Here is a 20288-nt window from a genome sequence, read left to right on the forward strand (position 1 = left end):
TGGGCTGCCTCGCCCCATGCCATGGTAAATGGTTGGATGCGGAAATAAGGAGAAAGTTAAGATCGTAAGCGTACAAGAACGCTCAATACGACGGGATAACTAAGAAGACAAATATTAAACGGAACCATTTGAGAGATCTTTATAAATTGAATAATCTCAGGTGCTGATATAGAAATTCACACACTCCACGACGTACGAACCTGATAACTGGGAAATCACTACTACCGAATACGCGACTGTACGCAAAATTTCTTTATGAGGAGAGAAAAAAAAAGGGGGGGGGGGGGCGGCAGATACAACCATTTGCCCACTGATTGCTTTCTTTAAAATTCCTTCCTTTTGTTGGTGTGAATGATATATTCCTTCTAGGATTTTGGAGTGGTGGGGGGTATCTCACCATCTAACCGAAGACCACGGAGGAACAAATTTTCGGGTTTCGTTAAGCAAAAGGTAAACACACACATTTGGGCAAAATAAGAGTGTTATATTACTGCAGACATAACCTATTTAAAAAAAAATTTTTTAGGAGCTATATCAAAAATATTATTTTGAATTCGTGTTTAAAGTAAGTCAACTCAGCGTACGTACATTTTCGAAGAAAAAAAAAGCCGTACATTTACGAAGACCCATGGGTAATGTTAAACCAGCGTTATCCATAAACTGAAGATGATAATTTTTAACAGTACACATGGATCTTAAAAAAATTATGTAATTAAAAAAAATTGTTGTCTCTAAAGTCGGTTTACGGACGATAGTTTAACGTGACAACGTCATAACAAAACATTGATGATTGCATAATTTTATGAATAAAAATGAATCATTTTTATTTTAATAATAAAAAAAATAAATACTTGAAATTATACATACTAGTAATCAGATTTTTAAAATGCAAAAATAATTTACCTTTATTGCCGAAATTGTTGTTGTAATAAGCAATGAAAACCACATTAACATTTCACTTCACTTTATAAACAGTCGCGTGGAAGAGAGATAGATGCGGCGCAAGCGTACAATGAGCGTAACGGGACACAGCGTAACGGAACAATGTGCGTAACGGGACACAGCGTAACGGAACAATGTGCGTAACGTAACAATGTGCGTAACGGAACAATGTGCGTAACGGGACACTTTTTCTTGCGTGCAGCCGGCGTTCATCGATTTATTAGACGTTGTCACGTCAAAAATTAAGTCACTCGTTCACGCGATATACTTCACCAGTCCACCGTCATCGTTCACTCGTTGCTTGGTCTGGACGACTTAGCAAAAATAAAAAAATAAAAACACAAGGAACAGACTGTCGTGCTAGCCTTCGCTCTCGTTTATTCACGACCTCTCCACGCCGGACCATGCTGCGAGGGAAGTGGCGCGCGGAATGGAGAGCCATCCATCCAGCGCAACCGGTCGTGATCGCATCTGTCAACCTCGCCGATACGAGACGGGTTCCGCGAACACGGCGGCGTGTCCGAACCGGCTCTGGAAATCCGAGTGCTAGAGCAGAAAACAATTTCACACAGTTAAAAGTCGGTGTACTATGTATCAAAACGACCGCGTTAATAGTTCAGCCAAACGCGAGTGCACTTGTATACCGTTATAACATTACTCTCGAATACCGACATTCCGTACACTTCTCTGGTTAACGGGGATTTTAAATACGAGGACTGTCTCAAAACGTAAAAGTTGCTTGAATTTAAAGCAGGAAAAAAATATATTATAGCAGTCTTTAAACATTGTAAACATTTGACCTTTGATCGGTCCGTTATTCTTGTATAAAAGATTTACAAAAAAATATTTCTGGTTCACTACCGAGCTCACTTACGAATATAAGATCACTTAATGAGTTTTAAAGCAGTTTCAGTGCACAGGCTGAGTAATGCCGCTATGTCATGAAAAAAAAAAAACCAAATGAATCCAATTACGTATGAAGCTACGTAAAATCCTTGAAGATGGTCGGTCAAGAGAGCATGTCAAGTGTTTGCAGGAATTCGAGATGTTGGCCGCAAACCGCTCTCCACAGCGCAGCCTACCGAGAACCGCACTGTACCACAACAATCACTCTTCCGCCGAATTCACGCTTCCACCACATTTGCTCTACCTCCATTTTCACTCCATGGACGGGTGACAAGAAGAGACACGGATGGCGACGCGCGACGGATAAACATCCCGCCGACCCGTCGCAATTGACGGGGTTTGTCCCTTTCCAGGTCATTTTAAGTATTACATTTACGTTCCTCACGGTTAAACCTGCTGACATTTTAAGTGGCTGAACAATATTATATATATAAATGTATAGCATACTTTTGCGTGGTTATATGGCCAAATTAATTTTTAACTTTTTCGTGCAGTATGGATAATGATAATGAAATTGATTCAAATACTGGAACTTCATTGTGCCTACTGGCTGCTACGTGAAATGTTTTAATTTCTTTAAATTTTTTTTTAAATTTTACCAAGCCTTTTAAACTCCTCAGAATTGTTATGCCTTTTAAAGACTAAAATATTTTTTTTTCTCTGAATTACAACCATATCACGCAGTAGCCACTAGCATTGTTTTTAACTGTTAAGTTATTTTTTTCCATTTGGTTCTCCTTATAAATACTGCTCGAAAAATGTTAAAATTCCAACTTTGCCAGCTGATTTTGTAAAAAAAATTTGGGGGGGGGGGGGGGGGGTTTGTAGTAAAGTCGGTTTACGGACGATAATTTTACGTGATAACGTCATAAGAAAACATTGATGAAAAATTGCATACCTTTTAATTTTCAAATATTTTTTACAGTTTTTGCAAATTTAATATAAATAATTTGTTTAAATATAATCACGAACAATTAGTTATAGAAATAAACTGAAATCAAATCAATTTCAATAAATTGTTAATATGAAATGAAGAAATTGGAAAAAATAAATAAAAAAAATTAAATTGCTGCTTTTAAAAAGCCCGCCTTAACGTTTGATATTATAGAAGATTTTCTAGCACGGTGGTTGGCCGGTTGTTGCACGCTCGGCTCAGGCGGAACGTGACAATCAGTCATGCTTTTTCGTGCGTGCAGTCGGCGTTCATCGATTTATAAGACGTATTCACGTCAAAAAAGTATGCACAATATATATATATATATATATATATATATATATATATATATATATATATATATTTGAGTTCAGTCACTCAATAAGTCTACAAGTTTAACCGTGTTACACTTAAATGTAAGGTAATGACTCGGACCGAAACACACACTCCTAGGTTTGTCCCGGGCCTCCCGACTGGGACTGCGAAGTCACTGCTCCCCCCTCCCCTCTCCACCTTCAATCCTCCACCCCCCCTCCCTCGCTAGGGTCATCAGGCCCCGCTAATTGAAACTGCAGCCTGGTTCCCCCGGACGGCTTGCTGTGATTGGGCGTGTGCTTCGAACCGCAACACCAGTCGCTTGTTTCAAAAACTGGACTGCTTCTCTATTGCATTTACCCCCCCCCCCCTCCTCGATGGATGCCCGTCAATAACCTAGTACACCTTAGAAATTCGTAAGTCCTTAAAGTAGGTATCAGCGAGATGCACCTAATCGACAAGGAGAAAAAAGTTAGTAAATACCCATCTCAGCCATTTTCTCTCTCTAATATATATGTATATATATATATATATATATATATATATATATATATTTAAATCTAAACACTAGAACAGTATTGGTGCCCTTGCATCTGCATGATGTTAAAGTACTTCTTAGTAAATTGAGCAGCTATTGCGGCATTGACTATCGGGCTCTATGCATGTTATAAAAGTTTATTTTCCTGGGAAATTACTAGGTATATAAAATTGTAAACTGTATCTATATTAATACATATAACACTACTTAAGTTAACACACATACTGTGACTTCAAAACGTTACACGTATTAAAAACACTTACGCCTCCAGTGATTGTATAATTGTAGATATTCGCAGTTGGTCGATAAACATGGAATATAAAATAACTGACATCAACCCAATTCTTTAAAGAGTACATATGTATTATTAACAGCTTTATACAAACTAATATCCATGCAACCGGTTCTAACTCTTGGACAAAGAATATTATGGGACTGGGAGTGATTACCCTAAAATTTTATTACATGTGACAAACGCAAAGTGGTTTGCTTCATGTACCTCCTCTATTATAATTCTATCCCCTAGTGTATCAATATGAAAGTATTATGTTAAGTGTTGGTTAATCAATTCCTTACTAATGAACAGACTGTGTATTCTGGAATAGAGGTAGTCGATTTATTGGATTAAAAGTAACGGTGCATTTTCTCCCGTAAAACAGCCCAGTTACTTACATAATATCCATTAAAAAAATTCACGAATTAAAGGCACTACGACACTGGCTGCCACATTGATGACAATTGTGAGTTATAAACATAACATTTTCATTAATCTGTTAGCATTTAAAAATAATATACCTATATATTTTTCGCTTCACTAATTAGTTTTGATAATAAGGATACTAGTTATTTTCATAGCGATAGAGACATTTACGGAGCTGAGTGCACCAGAATATAAATAAAACCCGTCGACGTTTTCCGGCTAAACGAAACTAATTAGATATGTGATGTAAAATCTAAAAACCATTGAGATTATACCTGTCCAAGCAATTTCAAAATGAAAAATAAAAACTGGAGAACTTAAACGTAAAATGCAATTATATTTCTGTTTTGCAGTAAGCCACGTATGTATTTATAAATCTTTCGGGGCCTACACATATTATAATTTGCTAGACCAAAGGGAATTCAATCAATTTTCAACCAAATGTTCCACTGAGAATTCTTCAGCGTGCTCATTAGTACTATATAATGGGACCAATTTGAATTTTTTTTTTTTTTGCTTTGTTGAATGATTTACCAAGTGGTTTTGTTCACTAATGAATTGTTTTGAGACGTCTCACGCAACTTCATCGATGTCTTCAAGCGAGTACTTGCCAAAGTTCACCGTAAATATCAAGGTCACACTGCCAGGCCAAACGAGCGTGTCTCTACGGAAGAGGACGCTGAATTTATCGGGCCAGGGCGTAACGTATGTTGATTAGTTCTCGTGGCGGGGGCCGTTACCCCTCGCGCGCGTGTGGCAACGCCGCTAATGATCGTCCACGCGGCGAAGGGGAGGGAGGGAGGGAAGAGGTTTGGCAACGCCGCCTGTCGAGCGTGATGTCCGCAGCAATCAGGGGGATCGGCCGCGCGCCCTATAAATCCCCGAGATAAGCCCTATAAATACCGGGGCTAAGCTGCCCCGCTCGCCCAAGGAAGCGCGCCGACATCTTTACTGCAGACGAGGCGGGCTGTGACTCTCAAATACCTACCCCTCCCCCCCAGCCCCCCCCCCCTTCCCTACTCCATCACGCTCTTCCTGTTCGTCCGGTCCGGATTTACGGTCCGGGAATCCTCCGGGGGTCGCGAGTCAGGTCCGAGCCGGAGTCAACCGTCGAAGACGCCCGGACTGTCATTGCCGAACTAGACGGCGCTGTGGTTGGGCCGTACATCATTCCGGGCTCCAAGCGGACAGTTGAATTTTTACAGAAGCTCGTAAACAAAATAAATTATATCGCGGATAAATCACTGAAGTTTGCAGCGCACACTTCTGAGGAGTTGGACATTCCTTAAGTGAAGAGAAGAACTGTCGAAATCAAGGAAATAAAAAAGGCTAAAGATGAGCCACTAACTTCGAATGACGAATCGAGAAGATCAATGTTTGTATGCACTGACAGGTCTGATCAAATCGAAACTCACTACATAAACGTGGGGAGTATGTCTATCAGCTTGGTTTTTTCGAGCCCAAGAATTTGATTAAAATCTTAATTAATTACGAAATTTAGTCGTAAACATTGGTGACATTTATGAAAATGCTTTCTTTATGATAATCCACAACAAAAAATACAATTTTAAGATGGTCAAGTCTCAAAATAAGATTATTTGGATTTTTTTTTTAAGACTTACAATTTTGCTGTTGAACATGCGCTTTTACAAACCGTATCAAATCTGACTTCAGCCTTAATATTCTTGTTAACGTTATACATGTGTTTCGATATCATTATCTGTGGGTATTTTTTTTTCAATACTATAACTAATCGAAGTTTATCTTAGTATGTCTGCTATGAATTAAGCTCGGTACTCTGGCTTAGTTATCTAGTCAAATGAAAACCAAGGTGCTAAAGAAATTGATTTTGATAATGCGATTTCGAAATTTACGTACCTGTCTAGATTTACTACTGCTACTTTACGAATTCGAAGTATCTCGTGCACTTACACAAGAAAAGTAATGAACCACGTAGTGCATACACAGAATACATTTACTATGAATATACTGGTCGGATAAAAAAAAGCAAAAATTCTGAGGTAGCTCCAAAAATAAATAAAAATGAAAAATTATGTAATCTAGACGACCTTAATGTATATTTTCAGTACTCTAATAGTTATAATGAGATCATTATACATTAAAACCGAATATTTAAAACAATTATGTGATCACAGTTTTTATTTCAGCGTTCTAATTATTTAGAATCGGATTTTGAATGACCATTATTTCAACAGAGGAACTTAAGCAATAAGTGTACACGATTCTAAAGTCTTTTACATCCTACGCATTGGTTCTTTTTTGTTCTGACAAGTTCAAGTTGATAAGCTCAATTTATCACAGAACTGGATTCAAGGTGCGTATGAGATTGCTCAAACTTGTCACGGAAACATTCGTTAGTATTGTTTTCATCATAATTCGGTTTTCATGTACAAGTCTTCCGGAAGTCTGACATGCTGGAACTAGTCAGAAGTGTGTGCCGGAATTTTAGTAAATGGACAAAAGTATAAAACAAAATCGAATATCGATCTGATGTACTGTCCGTGTGAACAATGTTGTGGAAGGGGGGAATGGGGGGGATGCTGAACCAACTCTATGCCATGCCCAAGAGCCGCTCAAGATCCGTGGCATTTAGCCACTTCATCCGAGGTGCCAGCCACGGACTGCCGGAAAGCAAAGAGAGCCAAGAGCGACCTTAACGCGAGAGAAACCAACACCAGGCCCCCGATAGGGATCAGGCCTGCCCACCTCGGACACCGTTTATTAATCTTTCCCCTTCACTTGGCACGTGAGTCGCCGCCATCGTTGGTGAGAAATGGCGCGTTCCTGCCTCCCCGCGGGACAGATAGGCCCCACTGCGGCCGGGCCAGCGATCCCCTCCCGCGAGACGGACTCCCAACTAGACGTCTCCCACGACCTCCCCTCCCCCTTCACGTCCTTCGGCTCGAGGAAACATCTCTCCAGACGGCGTCACCGAGAAATAAAAGTAAACACAGCAGATGGTCGTGATCACTTTGAATAAATCTCTGGAACAAAACGTTTGCCGGACTCGACTCGGAAATATGCATATAAATTTTCCGGGGCACAAGAAGCACACCAAAGGATGTTAAGGTAACATAGAAGGAAAAATGGGGGGGGGGGGGGAAATTGGAGAGTTCGGGAGTAGGGAGGAGGTAAATCCATTAAGATGTGTCAGTAGTGATTATTTGGTATGAAATACTCGCTCGGTGTGCCTCGCGTGAAGGGGAAAGGAAGGAGTGATCAGGGCTGCCAGAAGGTCCTTAAAGGAACTACCTCAGCAGTACTTCGTCTATCTGCCCGCCCACCAGCTCTCTGTTCGTGGCTGAATTATTACCTTCTCGGTGGACAAAAACTTGAAAAAAAAGGGGAAGTGAGTGAGGGCGAGAGAGCATGATGAGGAGGTGAAGAGGGGGGCGGGGGTGGGGGGGAAGGAATGAATCCGACCACATCTGAAATCAGAGGGCATACTGAATTATGACTCCCGGTTTGCTGGCGGGGGCCTTTCCCGAAGCGAAATGAATGTTTATTCATTTCGGGGTAAAAGTGACGTGGCCGCGGTGGGAGAGGGAAGGTCCGCGTGATTTAGAGGCGCGGGAGGCCGCCTGGAAGCGCGGGAAGGTCAGAGGGTCGTCGGGGCTCTCAGGAGGAACAGGTTCCAGCACCCCGACATCCAACACGGGCGATGACGGCGCCTGGGGGCCGACCGTGGGCCCGCCAGGTGTCGCCTCCGCGGACCTTCGCAGTCGCAGCTCCGGGGGAGTCCGCCAGCTAGCACCGCAAGCGTTCACCTTCAGTCCTCAGGTCGACGGTGATTTGCGATCCCTGCGGGAGTTTTATCTATGAAAGATTTGTGCAATGGGAGTGCATGACTTGATGCAAGCTTTTGGACATACGCCATTGCTAAGCACATGTATGTCTGTAGAAGAAAACTACAAAAAAAAAAAAACCAAAAATATTGTGCTTGTTTCGTCTTTTCCGTCTTGTCATGTTTTTTTGTCTCGTTTCAACTGTTGTGCTGAATTTTTTTTGGGTTCAATATTTTTGTGCTGTCATTTGTGTTTTTTTTTTTCGTTTTCTTAGTCCATTTTTCTTTGTTTTTCTTTGTTTGTAGACCATATTCCTGTTATGGAATATTATGTGGTGTTTATATCCTGTTGACAACAGAGATTTTTTTTGCTTAATTTGTGTTTTTGTTTTTTGGTTTTTTTTTGTAGTTTTCTTCTACAGTCATGCATGTGCTTAGCAATGGAGTATGTCCAAAAGCTTACATAATAGTCCTACAGGAGTTTACTTAACCCTTAGTCTGTTCGCCCACTCAAGTGGACGATTTATATCTCACCCCTACACGGAGTTCATCAAACCTTTGAAATTGTGGGTTGTTCGGACGTCATATACTTTATGGCTATGAAATAAATACATTTTTATTTTACTTATATTAAGTTTTGTAAAATAATTATACATACATTGATATAATTATAGCGTATGATTATGACCTCACAAAAATTCCATAAAAATAGTTTAGTTTTCAACAAAAAATAAAATTTAAGTACATATTAGGAATTGGCAAAGTGTGACTGAAAGGGTTCAGAAGTGACTTAAAAATTATTCAGTTAAAATAGACGTATTGAAAATTTTTTCTGCAACAGTAAACAAAAATATAGTGAGTTGGCTACACACCTGTTCTGCTCCGTACCTATAGACAAAATATGTATCGAAATATATTGCAAGCAATTTAGAAGTTAGATCCCTAAATAAATTAAGACAAATTTTTTTCACAATTTTTTTTTCTCCAGTGTTTGATTACCATTTTTTTGTTGACTTAATAAATTGAAAACAAAAATACCACACTTGGATAAAAAAAACAGCAATGCAACAAATTACTAGAAAAAAATTAATTCATGACAGTTACATTAGAATCGACACCAAATGCCTAGTTGTTTGCCGAGGAAAATTAAAACCTTTAGAGTCAGCCTTTTTAATAATTTTATAGAAGGAAAATGATCCATTTATTTAAACATTTGACGTAATTTCAAGATATAGGTACCTAAGATCAGATATAATTTTATAACCAACGTGTCCGCCACCTGATGCTTTTAAAAGAATAAAACTGCTGACACAGAACTGATACTTAGTGTAAATATTGAATAACAAATAACATAATGGTTCAGCTCAACATTTGTTGGCTGTAATGAAACATCGGCAAATACATTAGCGTATTACGTATCAGTATTTCCTCCCCACACAAATTTCCATTCTGAAACTACTTTATCAAGTGGCTGTTATTTGTAAGTCTTGTCGCGAGGTATTTATAACACTTGTTTTATGTAAACAATTGATTACTAGGGGCAGCCATTTTTCACGAGAATATTGTACATATATGTACATATATTTTACATATATGTACATTCATTAGACTGCAGTACATTATGCCCACACCATGGGTTCCTTACTTCTAATTGGAGCCCAACTGCAAAAAAAGCCAATGTCTTATTTGGCTAATACTTTCATGACTCTTTTTCGTTTGCACAAAAATTGTTGTGAATGGTGCGTCAAAAGTGAGCGTGTACCTAAAGAAAACTCAACCAATCACGAAACATAGACTATGATACAGTGTTTTAACTCACAGGTGTTCTCAAATACATTTCGCTAAAAACACATGCCCCCAACTCTATGTCATTCCCCAAACAAATAAATAAGTCTCAAAGCACACAAATATTAAGAAGTATTACACACAAAAGCTATTTTAAATTATCACATAAATGTAACTTGCAGTGGTGGAGGTTTAAAACTTTGTGGAAAAAATAATATATATTATTGAAATATTTATTAATTTTTGAACTAACAAATCATTTAATGAGATATAAGTAACTCATCAAAAATAATTATTTTGTCCTGTGTAAATTTTTACGGTGTATATGTTTTTGTCGTACAGTTATGCGTAGTAACAGAAATTAAGGTTTGCAAGAAAGTTTGTAATTACCCTGCGGTTAACATGGCTTCAAATGTATTACCCTGTGAACAAAAATGGCGCCAAAACATTTATTCAGATTTATAAATAACTATAAATAATATTAATTTATTTGGTCATTTGGCGAAACAATAAATCAGAAGTAAGGCCTTTATGCAAGTCATTGATACAGCTCCAGAGCGGAGCAAATAGAAACACGGTAATGAAAGTTTCAAGATCAAAATTTATTTATTTATTTTTCTTTTTAACTGTAGCGATGTCAGGACGAAACCCGGTACATACAGACTTAAGTTTTAAATTTATGACTGACTCGCACGGACAGCCGGCTAATGGGTCGACTCGCATAAATGACCATGAACTGGCAGCAACGATTCCCCGCTCACTGAAACGTCTCTGAGAAAACACTAAAAAAAACCCTGTCGATTACGTAACTTTGCTTTAGCTGTCAGCGTGTTGCGAATATTTATGCCATACTCATTGGCATATATGTATTCATTTTTACATAGATTGTTGACCTTGGGTAACCACATTTAGATCTAATGACTTTGCTATAGGTGTCCGAGGCCACTCTCTTGTCTGCGTCTCGCACAGGGAGAGATATTGCTATGGGATGGACGTCATACAGGGAGAGACATTCCTGTGAGATGGACGTCACACAGTGTAAGCAGGCGCGCTACCACAGTCCATACCAGTTCATGACCAATATTTAAAAAAAAATTGTTTAGCCTGCTACTGTGCTTACGTCCTGATCTGGTTACCTGCAACACAAATATTGTTTTGTGTTTACTTTTAACATATTTTTGAAACTACATATTTGATAAATAATTTTTAAAAAATTGTACAATTAAAAATTGTTACTTTTTAAGAATACGTGGATTACCAATACAAAACTAACTTTAAAGCCTTACAAAGAAAATTGGTTGTCTGTAAAGTCGGTTTACGGACGATAGTTAAACGTGACAACGGCATAACAAAACATTGATGAAATGATTGCATACTTGTATGAATAAAATTGAATAATTTTTATTGAATTATCACTTTTGTATGGATACTATACTATAACTTTTATACATATTTGCTATTTAACTTCTTCCAATCTGTGTTATTGTGTTAAGGATAGGACGATGATAGGAAAAGTAGGAAACGAATGGGAGTGTTTAAAGTTCAATGTGCGTCGAAAAAGTCAAATCGATGGTTGTTCCAATCAAGTGGAAGAGAGATAGATGCGGCGCAAGCGTACAATGAGCGTAACGGGACACAGCGTAACGGGACAATGTGCGTAACGGAACACTTTTTCGTGCGTGCATTTGGCGTTCATCGATTTATTAGACGTTGTCACGTCAAAAAAAAATTTTTTTTTTGACTTCACGTCAAATTTTTACTAAAAGGAAATTCACCAGTTTGCAGATTTTTTCAAAATTTATCTTTGATTTGACAAGAATTGTCTTTTGGGATCTAATCACACATAGCTTTTTTTTGTATCTCTGCACGATAACATTTGTAGTGTTACAAACAATACCATGTAATCCCGAAAGTATTTCTTTAAGGATTGTCTTGAAACACACTTGCTTGAATAACGTCAACTTTCACATTTCGCGACGTCCAGCGCGAAAGAAAGGCACGCACCTCTCCGAAGGCGCGAGGCAAGTCGAGCGGACGGAGACACGCGAGGCAAACAGCCAGCTAAGAAGGTAAACGCCTGACCTCACGGCGCTTTGCGCCCAGTGTTCCAGAGAGCCGGCATCCCGCGCCTGTTTGCTGAGCGCCAATATTGCTGTAGACCGGTGGGTGTGTACTCAGCTACAAGCAGTGTGTAGCTAGAGAAACTGAACGCAAACACGCCGTCATGGGGCCAGTGCTTCACGAAATGTTTTAGAGGGTCGGGTGTTGTCGTTGTGGATTCTGCAAACGGCTCGAGGAGTTGGGGAAATTCCTACGACTCCGATGGTGGGCAGTTGTTGCTGAGTTGCACACTTACGAGACATGACTGACGACATCCAGTGAATTCTTCATGATGCAATGCAGTGTATCTGAATATGTACTGCGAATAGCAACAAATGACGAAACTTGTTTTTTATGTAATGCACTTGTATAGGTGGCCAGGTATAAGGCAGAAATTGGCTAGTTATATTTTAATTATACTTATAATTATTTTACTTATTCTACTATTAGTGAGATAGTACATCTCGGTTGGGGCAAGCAAACTATATGTGATGATCCCATATAACCACGAATAAATTTATTAAGGCCTATGTAAGTTCTTATATACAACTTGCGTCCAAAAATATGTGTAAAAATTTAGACCAGGTTTTTCTGACCCAAAAAATAGGAAGGAAGATCTAGACATTCAGGGTTAATCTGAAACAGGAAGGAAAGGAATGTAGAAACACTTTATGGTTTGAAACTGGGGAAGATTGGTAGGATAATAAATCGTGTGGGTTATATTCAAAATATACATGATGTACCTCAAAACATACGATATATATACGTGTTCAATAGAACAAGTTCTTCAATAAAATGGATTAAATGGACATAGTTAATTCAGTCACTTCAAACATGTAATGAAATAGTGGTTTTCTAATTTTTGTATAATGTGTAGCCAAAATGCTTAACCATAAATTGTTGCCTTGTTGGTAGTGGTTCTTATTGGCAGCACAACAACATAGACGTAACATATATATTCACTTACCTGTTCGTAACCAGTTTAATTGCAAGAGTTAATAATGCCATATTCAGCGTGTGTGTGTTTATACTGTGTGTTAGAGACATGTTGCATTTGTGTTTATATTTAAAAAAAAGTTGACCGTTTTAGAGTTGCACCACAATACGTTTCTTTGTTACTTAGTCTCAAATGTTTCATAAGAAAAGGGTTCTTTCTAACAATTAATTTTTCATTAATTTAATAATCTTGTAGTGATTACTTATATAAACGTTAGTTGCTATACCTCATTAACATTTTATGATATCTCAAATTATATTCTTGTAATCCTTTCACCCAACCATCAAGAGCTATGCACATCCATTCCTGTTTAATATGGGCAGTTTCATGAAATAATTACCCAGATAAAATTTCTCGTAGTGTTTGTGTGATTTACTTACATTTGTTGGCAGATATTATTCTACTTAAACACTATCGTGCGAATACCAATATTGTGGACTTTCAAAACAGTTAATGTATTACTCTTTTTAATCAAAGCACTTAATTTTACCGCACCTAAACGAAGTACGTGTATTTATTCAGAACCGGTATGTGTGATAAAATAGCTTTGATTAAAAATATGACATTGCCAACCGGTTTCTCAGTCCATAATATTGGTATTCGCACGATAGCGCTGAAGTAAAAAAACATCTCTGCCAATCACTGTAACTGAATCACACAAGCACAAGTGCAACTGTATCTGGGCGATTATTTTATGAAATTGTATAGCTACCACATGTTTCATAAATATTAACATGCTTGCCGGGAATAAGGCCAACGATGCAAACAAATTTTATGTGCAATAATAACATTTCTATTCGTATTCCAATGCACGTAATTAAACTCTACTGGAAGAAGTAAATATGCTTTTAACGGAAGCACCGGTAAGTACTTACCTGTTATAAAAATCTCATAAAATTTAACACACTCATAAGGTTATATGATTTAACTGACTACTGATACATCATACTAACGAATATATATTTTTTTACTCCTGGTCTCTGTAAATACGTTCTATTCTGTTCTTCATAATTTTTTTTTTAGCCACGGATTACACTTCTCATATAGTCTCGGCGTCAGTAATGTTTGCTAGTTATCTAACACACAATGCGCAGTAAAGTTTGTGAAGATATATTCACAACATCTCTATTCCCCTTTTAAAAATTATGTTTAAAGTCCTTTTGTGAAACGTGACATACTGAAAAGAAACCGGGCCTACATCGTAACAAAAAAAAAATAAAGATGAAATGTTGATAGCAAAGGCATGCCATTCCTGCGCGTGTAACTCTTTCCATCAACATCTGCCGCCAGACCACCCAACGTAATATGTTTAAATAAAAGACAGAGATGTAAAAAAAAAAGGGTAGGCACTCTAGCGTAACTCAAACACCAAACGTAGCCTCGGGTCGGGCACACTTAAATCATTAACACACAAAGATAACAGCTCCACAAAGGAGAAGGGGTTTAATCCCGCCCTACGGTCCACGATGAACTCGGTCCTGCTCGTTTCCCCCCCCCCCCCCCAAGAAACAAAGCTCCAGGAGCCTTCTTCATCCCCCCCTCCACCCCCCGCCGAGCGGCGTCAGTCAGGGCGACGGCGGCGCCCGCGTAAATCAGTTTTCAATTACGTCTCCAGGAGGGCAGCCCGGGCCTCGGCCGAGTGTTTTTGCGGCCATCGTTATACTTCGGAGTCGCGTTTATAAATCAGCGACGTAAGAGAATGGAAGGGACGGGGGTTAAAGGGGGGAAAAAAATAAGAAGAAGGTAGGGAGGAGCAATCTGAAAGCTGCAACAGAACCCCTAACCTTCCCCTTCTCTCTTTTTTTTTTTAATTTTTTTCCCACCCCGAAGCCCGCAACACCCGAAATGTTTTCCTCGAAGAGGATTGGACATTTCGCGCTTACAGCCACGTCGTGCATACGCGTGCATACCGCGAGAGCACGTGAAGCGTCCGCGTTTTTCACTCAATACTGACCCCCCCCCCCCCCCCCCTATTCAAAACTCTTTCAAAAAAAAAATTTCAGATGCCCGTAACTCTCCGGTCTTTCTCCTCCTCCCTTGCCCTTCTCCTCGGCGGTTTCCCTGGCCAGCCATTGGCCGGAAAGTGGACAGATGGACGTGTACGCGCGCGAGCGCGCGCACACACAATATACTGACGTGCGAGAAAAGTTTTTTTTCATCTCTCTCTCTCTCTCTCTCTCCCTCCCTCCCTTGTATTCTGGAAGATTCTTTGCCCCCCTTCCGTCTCTCCCCGACGATACGACCACCTTTCCTTCTGCCTGTTGTTCGGACAGGAAGCCGCTGTATATCTCCCCTCCCCTGCCGCCCCTCTTTTTGTTTCGCCAGATTTATTAGTGATCGGGCCATGATGAAGCGTGCGCCCGAGTATGATTTACACTGACGGCGGCGGGGCCTCGGCGGGATTACGGCCGGCGCGGCCGCGGGTGGAGGGGGGCTCGTCCTCCCCCCCCCCCCCCAACGAGATACCGCTCCATTGTTGCGTCTCGCGTCTCCGGGGATGCGGCCGGAGATAGTCCCGCCTGCCCCCCTCCCTCCTACCACAGTCACACGATCCCCTCGTCGGCGGAGCTGCGCATGCGCGACCCGGACATTTCGGATCTAGACTATGTGGTCCCGTGTTTTTTTATATTAAACACTAGCTGAAGTACAAAGCTTTGCACGGGCTGAACCACCCTTGCAAGCTGAATTTCGTTAAAAAAACTCGTTTTCAGTTCGGTCTGCTGATCAAATTGATTCGATAATCGACGTAGCTGCTCCGGCAAAGGAATTCCAGCGGCAGGTGCCGAAACTACGTGTGAATTGCGTCCATGAAATGTAGTTTGAAAACTTAATTCTCGTATGTCTAACACGCTCGGCATTATTATAAAAAATTCCAAGTTCTATTTCGTGCCCGAGTTTCGTAAAAATCAAGTTGATTTGCAACACGAGAAATCATGAGGATGGACATTTAGAGACGTTTACACATCAGTGGCGAGTACTGAAACACTCGCTCACGTTTATTTTTCAAATAATTGCAAACCCACCACCCCCGGTACTTTTGAAACCAGATAATATTCCTGTACGGGCCGCTGTAGCTCGTGGTACTACTCTTGAGGACGGGTCACGTGACGCAGACTGCACCGGAGCGCAGGCCGGCCGGCAGGGGAGGAGGATGCGACGGGCCCCAGCCCCCGTCACGCCGGGCGCGCGTGGTCCGCGGGGCAGGCGCGGAGTAGCCGCGCGGGAGACAGCAAAGCGCTCGCCTGGACGTCGGACACGGTCCCTCGTCCCTCTGGCGTGGCAGCCTTGCTCTGCGGTCCCCCTTTCCCATCCCTTCATCGCGCTTTCTCGCGCCCGAGTGCTTCTGTGGCTACAGGAGCTACTTACTGCATGTACAGTACGCTTGCACGGTCACGGCTTTAGGTTCGGCTTAATCCATTCTAGAGGATTTTCTATGACACCCAATGTGAACTACCACTAGCATGGGGTGATAAAATTGTTTTAAATAAAACTTCCCCATGGCAATAATAATTCAAAGAGCACGTTGTTAAAGATCCTTGAAGTGTTTCCTTTACACCACCTTCTCAACTGATTATTCCAGCGCGTGGTAATTGTAGCAGTCACCTTCGGCCACTCATCGGGCGTTCGAGTGGCGTTCCTGTGGACATTCACGATCATGGTTAGTTCTGTGTTTGTTCGAATCGGGATTAACGTGTCGTCAGCGGGTTCGTTAGAGATGGAAAACCCTCGACGAAAGAGATCTGTGGTGTCGGAAATATAAATCGCTCAGGGTCTGTCACGAGTAACCGTCCAAGCCTTTTACTTTGACGAAAAGAAAAAAAAAAGCGGGGGGGGGGGGGGGGGGAGAGGGAAGATTTACTTCGGGAAAACCAAAGGAAACCGAGAAAACAGGACGACAAGACGGAATTTCTAAACATGGGTCCTTCAAAATGCGTTTTAAGTGTGTGTTATCACTGCGCCATCTGCGCTCCATTTGAGTTAAAATTGTCCACCTCACCGCGAAGGTCACATTTCGGATGAATAGCTATTTATTTTAAAATAAGTCTTTGAATAAACAATAAATATTTTTGTTGTAACTGTGGTGAACCTTTCGAATTTTTTTTTTTTCAAACCTTTCCGTTTCATGGTCTATGTAGGGCCATGAAAATTTCGCGAAAAGATTCCGAGAGTAGCTGGAAGTTAAAACACGGTAGCATCGTCTGGGTTTCGTGATTGGGTGAGTTACTTTGAGGTGCATGTCTATTGTTACAACAACCAGTCACACTAATTCAGTGTGGAAGCAAACTCATCCTTAGTGGCTCGTGCAAACAAGGCAACGACTTCTCTCGCAGACGGCCGCCAATCAAAAGGAAGAAACTGCTGGTGTGGGTATATCTTGTTGCAGTCTAGTAGGCGTTCAAATTTTTGCGCGAAAATTTTCTGCCCCTATCAATAGACCATAAATCCATCGCCATCTTATATGTATATATACTTATATATATTTAATGTATCTGCGCTTCACTACGGTGGTTTACTCGCAATACACGTTATCACTGTAAATTTTAGATGCCCCTTCTTGGGGTTACGCCACTGCCGCACCTCGAACACAAAGAAACAAAAAGCAATATATATATATTTTTTAAATCAACCGAAAACAATCGTTAGAGCTAATATAAACAAGACACAGACACCATCTTGGATTCAACCGTTTTCAAGGCCTTGGATTAGCATTTTTTTAACGAACAATACCATTTCAATGCGATGGCAAAGATAGGATTTCAGAAATACATGATTGAGATCCGAAAGTGAGTGAGGCGTCAACATTGCAATAGTCGTTGCCGTGGAAACTAAGAACATTATATACATTTCAATAGCCGTTGCAGTGGAGACGAGAGCATCATCAACATTGCAATATCCGATGCCATGGAGATAAAAATAGCAACATCAATTTTTCATAACCATTGTCATGGATACGAAAAGAGCATTACCAACATTGCAATAGCCATTGCCATGGAAAAGAAATGGAGCATCACTAACACTGCAAAAGCTGTTCCAATGGAGACGAAGAGAGCATAATTTACATTGCAATAGCCAATGCAGTGGAGTTAAAAAGTATTATCAAAGTTCAGTAACCTTTGCCATGGAGACCAAGAGAGCATCGTTAAAATTGTCATTGAGACGAAGTTGAGCAAAACTAACATTGCACCCAAGGAGACGAAGAGCGAATCATTAACATTGCAATAGCCATTGCCATGGAGATGAAGCAAGCATCATCAATATCGCAATATCCATTTCCATGGAGACTAAGTGAACATCATCTGCCTTGCGAAAGCCGTTGCCATGGACACGAAGTACGCTTCATCAACAGTGCAAAAGCCATTGCCATGGAGATGAAGAAGGCATCATAAGCATTGCCATATCCATTGCCATGGAGATCTTTGGGAAAAAAAGAACCTAAATAAAAAAAACTTAGGTGATTTTACGAGACAAAAAAATTTCACGGTCTAACATAACTTCACTGGAGGCATCAAGTTGAGGTTATTAAACGTTTTAAAAGTAGTATAAGAATTTGTTTTCGTGTGTCGTATCGATCTCCCACATGACGAAACACGCCAGACCTCGGTAACCGGGTCAGTTCGCTCGCTCGCCGGGCGCACGGGGTCTCGGAGACGGCGGTGCTGATAAATCACGATCCACCCCGGCGAGAATACGGACAGTAAAAGTTTCCCCGCATGCGCGCGCACTCCTGCTGCGTCGCCTTCAGCCCCGCTTCCACCCTCCCTCCCTCTCTTCCTCGCACACCTGATTTATACATGTACCTGCATCGTGGACTTCATGAGCCGCCGGACGGCGGGGTCTTGAAACCGACGGGCGCCTGCCTCGTTATCTTTGTCGGCAAACTCGGTCATGACGCGTGTTGCAAGGGAAACTGTGCCTGCACACAGTTGCAAGGTTTCTGACGTGAATACGTCTTTGAAATTGCTTCCATAGCGGGAGGCAGTTGAAAAAAATTGGTTGTCTGTAAAGTCGGTTTACGGACGATAGTTTAACGTGACAACGTCTTATCAAAACATTGATGAAATGATTGCATACTTTTATGAATAAAATTGAATCATTTTCATTGAATTATCACTATTTTGTATGGATACAAAGGAGTGAAATGAAATCTACAATTTAATTGATGAATTTACTTTTATTTGCAATCATTAATTCAAATATGTTTATTACTTTAACGAAGAGATTATTTTAAATATAACTTTTATACATGTTTGCTATTTAACTTCTTCCAATCTGTGTTATTCTGTTAAGGATAGGACGATGATAGGAAAAGTAGGAAACGAATGGGAGTGTTTCAAGTTGAATGTGCCTCGAAAAAGTCAAATCAATTTTTGTTCCAATCGAGTGGAAGAGTGATAGATGCGGCGCAATCGTACAATGAGCTTAACGGGACACAGGGTAACGGGACACTTTTTCGTGCGTGCAGCCGGTGTTCATCGATTTATTAGACGTTGTCACGTCAAAAACGAATGATAACAAAATCGGGGAATACAGTTTGGTGTTGCAGCTACATATCTATCATCTCCATCCAAAATTTAATTACACCACTGGATAGCTAAAGGATCAAAGAATTCGTTACGCTAAGTGAGGACTGTGACGCATCGCGCGCGGTGGAGGGGGAAGCGCCGCCATTTTGAGGTCATTTTGCTGCTTTTCGAGACTTACATTTAGTATAACTTTTGACTCGGAAAAGCTACGACGTTCGTTTGAGTTTCAATCGTCAGCTCTCGATTGCATATATAAAACATTAGTGTAAAATTTTTACAGTGAATATATATGGTGTTAAAAAAATGATTATAAATTACATGAAATAGACTATTTTATATTTTGTATAGAAAATATTACCTGTTACGTACACGTATTCACGTACAACACACGGCCGAGTCCATGACATAGCCACACCCAATTTTTTTTAAACATGACCTAGAGTGACACAGGACAGGGAAAAATAGTGAATAAAACAATGTGCCAATGGAAAAAAAAGTGTCACAAAAATTTGATACCTGTCAGAGCTTTCTCTAAATGAAAACCATACTTTAGTAATTTTTTTTGCATATGGTCTCGTATAAGAGGAAAACTATCGGAACGGAAATCGGGTGTAATTACGGGTGATGAAAGATCATAGGTAAAGACTTCATTTAGTCACGTTACATTTTTCGTCCAAACTGGAATTAAAAAAAAAAAAAAAAAAGTTTTGGTTTGTTTGCCGCGTCTAGTTGGAACCGTCGA

At 40.3% G+C, this 20288-nt stretch overlaps 1 protein-coding gene across 1 annotated transcript in view; it reads right to left on the bottom strand.

Moving 5' to 3' along the window:
- The window catches only part of LOC134530029 (adhesive plaque matrix protein-like), a 39522-nt gene extending 23909 nt beyond the window's left edge, over window positions 1-15613 (bottom strand). The window contains exons 1-2 of the mRNA XM_063364556.1: window positions 15570-15613; window positions 7884-8103 (exon numbers count right to left, since the gene is read on the bottom strand). Of these exons, the coding sequence (XP_063220626.1) occupies window positions 7884-8103; window positions 15570-15613 (264 nt within the window). The remainder of the gene's footprint in view (window positions 1-7883; window positions 8104-15569) is intronic.
- Between the last annotated feature and the right edge of the window lie 4675 nt (window positions 15614-20288).

This window comes from Bacillus rossius, chromosome 3 (assembly GCF_032445375.1).
Source record: "Bacillus rossius redtenbacheri isolate Brsri chromosome 3, Brsri_v3, whole genome shotgun sequence".
Lineage (NCBI taxonomy): Eukaryota > Metazoa > Arthropoda > Insecta > Phasmatodea > Bacillidae > Bacillus > Bacillus rossius.